At 43.6% G+C, this 4,960-nt stretch overlaps 1 protein-coding gene across 2 annotated transcripts; it reads left to right on the top strand.

Moving 5' to 3' along the window:
* Nucleotides 1–1,001: 1,001 nt before the first annotated feature.
* Nucleotides 1,002–4,678, top strand: actb2 (actin, beta 2). 2 transcript variants are annotated; one of them, XM_023814894.2, is made up of 6 exons: nucleotides 1,002–1,156; nucleotides 2,470–2,599; nucleotides 2,687–2,926; nucleotides 3,229–3,667; nucleotides 3,749–3,930; nucleotides 4,024–4,678. In XM_023814894.2, exons 2-6 carry the CDS (start codon nucleotides 2,477–2,479, stop codon nucleotides 4,165–4,167), a joined length of 1,128 nt encoding a protein of 375 aa, XP_023670662.1. In that variant the 5' UTR covers nucleotides 1,002–1,156; nucleotides 2,470–2,476; the 3' UTR covers nucleotides 4,168–4,678. The 2 variants fall into 2 exon arrangements, with proteins under 2 accessions (XP_023670662.1, XP_072568663.1); XM_072712562.1 differs by lacking the exons at nucleotides 1,002–1,156; nucleotides 2,470–2,599; nucleotides 2,687–2,926 and adding an exon at nucleotides 3,029–3,067.
* Nucleotides 4,679–4,960: the final 282 nt, after the last annotated feature.

Consider the following 4,960-nt stretch of genomic DNA (forward strand, 5'->3'; position numbering starts at 1 on the left):
TGCTCGGCTGATAACTTGACTGCCGCAATGAATGAAGCGATGGCTGACATTTTTTATCCCAGGCGCCACGCCCTCCCGGTCAGAAAGTTGACGTTTGCCGGTTTACTACTTTCGATGGCAGCTAACAACCAAAATAATATTAATAAGTACAATTTAAAAATGTTTCAAATAGATCAAGCATTTGTGGGCGTCATTTATAGTTTTCATTAAATTTAGGAATGAACTGGGAGGACGTTTTTTCATTTTCACAAAAACTGTATATGTCACATCATGACTCCTGTAACTACATTACTTATCCAAACCAGTGTAATGTTAATGAAAAATATGAAGCAACCATATTTTTGTTGCACAGGAATGCCTCCTTTTAAATTTTTAAAATAATGCTAATAATAATAATAACGACATTGGGAGGGGTCGTTTGTAAACATTTATCTTAAGTGGACTGTTCTATGTAGGATTATAGGCTCCTAAAGGCGCGGGTTGCGTCCCCAACATAGTCCCAGTTTTTGTAATTAAACACACTGACAATCATATGTACACTTGTCCACATTTATCCAACTTCTGTAAACGCATTCTTCGTGGCTGGAACGTATATGCCAGCTTCCGTATGCCAGTCTTTTCGTAATATCGTAATTATTGGAAACGCATGTCCTGTATATATGGCTTATGTAAATATTGTTATATATAGATTTATGCATCTGTAGCTACTTGTCGTGAAACGAGCAGGTAGAAAGCAAGCGATCCCGAAGCAGATATGCTCCTGGCTACCCGTCACAGACGGCGAAATAAAATTATACATTACTTAAGTACTATAGTGCAAAGATCGCCGGGGTGAATAAGTTATCTGTCGCTATTTCTTTCACTTTGCATTGAATGCTTCGCCATTTCTCGCCCTCCCCTACCCTCCTTTCTCGTGTTGCAAGAGACGACGAGGTGCAGCAATGCGCACGCAGCTCGCGGGGTCCATGTCGGCCGACCAATCCGATCGCTCGGTGCCGAAAGTTTACCTTATATGGCTAGAGCCGGGCAGGGCACCGGCGATAAAACTGTGCGCCCCGCACCCGTAGCTTTACTTCGGGCTTCTCCAAACGCAGCTAGTGCGGGAAAGACCTGTCTGGTTTCATTTATCTGATTGGTAAAGTCACCTCCACGCTAGGTAAGTCTTTTATCAAATTTCCCCCCATTTTATTTGAAATTAAATATCTCAATCATATGTATGTATTCTTAATGTTTCAAATGTTAATATTTAAATATATGTAAATTTATGGTTACAGTAATGTTGTGGCGTGGACTCGACTTCCTGCAGTAAATATGAATGGAATTATAAGGGTGTGCTTTTTTATTTAAGACATATGGACACTAAATGTACATAATACTAATGGTAATTTTACGGTAACCTTGACCGTATCGTTAACTTCCATTGTTCTGAACCTCTATCTGAAGGCAGTGAGGGGCCGCTTTGCTTCCGTTTGCATTAATGTTGGAAGTCTTACGTGGTGCTCTTTTAATTTTTTAAGTGGTGGTTTTTAAATGTAATGGCCGAAATGAAGCCGGCTTCATCTGGGTTGTTGAAGGGTGTGACCAACCTAATTAAGGCACTTAATATAGATAGAAATGGAAATGCATTGTCTTTCAGCTGGCTTTTTAATCACATGTCTTTTTTTGTAAAACTTAACCTCTTGTGTCATTTTATTAAGCCTTTTCATTGTCGTAGAAAACGTGAAAGGCTACCGAGTTGAGAAATGCGTAGGATAATCCTTTGGTCTCTACTGCGCCATTCATCTAATTGCTAAAATGGACACGCTGTCTCCTTTCCTGATATTCCGTAGCTCATGGTCTTTTACTAGTTTAGGCGTGTTTCAGCATCTGGAAAATGTACCCAGATCTTCTAACTTTTTGGCTGAGACTGTAGATGACCGCAGATGGCCGAAATGGGAGTGAAATGAGCACTATTGCTATGCATTGCTTTTTTTCCCCACTTCGGAATCGCCTATTAGGTTACCTGTCCGGAATGTGAGGTTTTAATGAACTTCAGTGTTGGATAGGAGGCGATTGCAGAACCTAGACCCGGTATTGGTAGGTCTCGGCTGCATAGAGGAAGGTGACGCCTACTAACTGCTTGTTTAAACGGGCATGCCTCCCAAGTCCAATTCAAGGGGAATCGATGAACTTGACCGTAAGCTCTTGAGCAATGCCCCGGCCACTCCCTAACGTCAGATCTATTCGCTGTGGCTCAGCCTTTTTCTCTCTGGCTAAGGGCCACGCTGCCGGCAGATGCAAAGCGGCTCAAACCATTTCCTTTTATGGTAGAGAATGTAGTAGGGCTTCCTTTGTCTCGTCTGCAACGCCAGCGCTCCCCCTGGCGGCTAAATGAGAAGACAGGAAATGGTTCTGTCACATGGTGACAGGGAGGCGTAGCCTAACTTTTGAATTTTAACGCCTCTCTTTTTTTCCCCCTCCCTCTTCTAGTCTAACAATGGAAGACGAAATTGCTGCACTGGTTGTTGACAATGGCTCTGGTATGTGCAAAGCTGGATTTGCTGGTGATGATGCTCCACGTGCTGTCTTCCCATCCATTGTTGGTCGCCCAAGGCATCAGGTATATAACCGTCTGTTGTATTAGTTGATTTTTATGTTCTGAATGCCTGGCATAGAATGTGCTTGATAACATTGTGCTCTTTCTCAGGGTGTGATGGTTGGTATGGGACAGAAAGACAGCTATGTTGGTGATGAAGCTCAGAGCAAGAGGGGTATCCTGACCCTGAAGTACCCAATTGAGCATGGCATTGTCACCAACTGGGATGACATGGAGAAGATCTGGCACCACACCTTCTACAATGAGCTGCGTGTTGCCCCAGAGGAGCACCCTGTCCTGCTGACTGAGGCACCTCTGAACCCCAAAGCCAACAGGGAGAAGATGACGCAGGTTAGTTGACTTTTATTTTGACTTCAGGTATAATCTTATTGAACACTTGTATGTGAGGGTTTCATTTCTTTCATTTCTTCCAAAATCTTAGGAGTTATTCTCTTCATCACTGAATTTCTCCACTCTTGCTGGAAGCTGCAGGTTTTTCCTCCTTTTTGACTGTTTGTTTCATCCTGCACTGATAATAAGGAATGTTGTGTTGTGCATCTGAATAACCTATATAACCCTTCAGGTGTGTGAAATGCATGCATTGAGTTTGTAGTTCAGGATGTGTCCTGATGGTCTCTTCTATGTACTTGCAGATCATGTTCGAGACCTTCAACACCCCAGCTATGTACGTCGCCATCCAGGCTGTGCTGTCCCTGTATGCCTCTGGTCGTACCACTGGTATTGTGATGGACTCTGGTGATGGTGTGACACACACCGTGCCCATCTACGAGGGTTATGCTCTGCCCCACGCCATCCTGCGTCTGGACCTGGCTGGCCGTGACCTGACTGACTACCTCATGAAGATCCTGACCGAGAGGGGCTACAGCTTCACCACCACGGCTGAAAGAGAAATTGTCCGTGACATCAAGGAGAAGCTGTGCTATGTTGCCCTTGACTTTGAGCAGGAGATGGGCACAGCTGCTTCCTCCTCCTCTCTGGAGAAGAGCTACGAATTGCCTGATGGTCAGGTCATCACCATTGGCAATGAGAGGTTCAGATGCCCCGAGGCCCTGTTCCAGCCCTCATTCCTGGGTAAATAGACTTTTTGAAGGCACTGATGCAAGTTGTTTCCATTATGTGATGGCAAAAACTTAATGTGATTCTGTTCCACAGGTATGGAATCCTGTGGTATCCATGAAACCACTTTCAACTCCATCATGAAGTGTGATGTCGACATCCGTAAAGACCTGTATGCCAACACTGTACTGTCTGGCGGTACGACCATGTACCCTGGCATTGCAGACAGGATGCAGAAGGAGATCACATCCCTTGCTCCTAGCACAATGAAGATCAAGGTTGGTAGTCATTTACATGTGTATGCTTTTAGCCCTTTTCAATGTTCTGATTCAAGCAGTGTTCTATAATACTCACCGGTTCTGCTCTTTCAGATCATTGCCCCACCTGAGCGCAAATACTCTGTCTGGATTGGAGGCTCCATCCTGGCTTCCCTGTCCACCTTCCAGCAGATGTGGATCAGCAAGCAGGAGTACGACGAGTCTGGACCTTCCATCGTCCACCGCAAATGTTTCTAAATGGACTGTTACCACTTCACACACCGACTCCAATTGTGCAGAGAAAAACCAGAAACGACAAATTGGCATGGCTTATTTTTGGCGCTTGACTCAGGATTTAAAAACTGGAATGGTGAGGGTGTTGGCAAGGTTTGGCAAAAAGCATCCCTGAAAGGTCTACAATGCCTCTGAGGACTTAAAAACCATGCATTTTTGTCATTCCAAATGTTGAATGCATTGTCCAGAAGTTGTTTGCCTCTATGAAGGCTGCCCTGTAGAGGTGGGAGCACATACTTAATTTTGATGTATTGCTTATGTAAATTATATAACCGAAAAAAAAAAACAATGTCTGGGTTTTTGTACTTCTCAGCCTTAAATTCATGGTCTGGTTTGTTATGCCGGAGCTTTACCTTTCAAACAAAGGTTTACATCCACCTTCAACAAACTTGTGGAAAGTGGCAGTGCCAGACTTGGTGGAGCCTACTTGTACACTGACTAAAATTCAATAAAGTGCACACATCTTAAAAATGCACCTCTTCAAAATGTTTAATCTGATGCATTTACACCCTTCAACATTCTGTAGATAGCTACTTAACCCTCAAACTATTTCTGCATAAAGTTCTTAAGTGCTTTCTTTGACTTAATCTGCACACTACTGATCAATTATGACCGGAAATACTGAATTATCTTTTGATAATGGCTACTGTGAAAGTTTCTTGGGGTTGGGCAGGGCCCGAGTGTAAGCATGCATTGCATACTAGAGTTCACACTACCATTGGTTAGTCAATTCCAGGATACACTGAATATGACAGAA

Source organism: Paramormyrops kingsleyae, chromosome 5, assembly GCF_048594095.1.
Source record: "Paramormyrops kingsleyae isolate MSU_618 chromosome 5, PKINGS_0.4, whole genome shotgun sequence".
Classification (NCBI taxonomy): domain Eukaryota; kingdom Metazoa; phylum Chordata; class Actinopteri; order Osteoglossiformes; family Mormyridae; genus Paramormyrops; species Paramormyrops kingsleyae.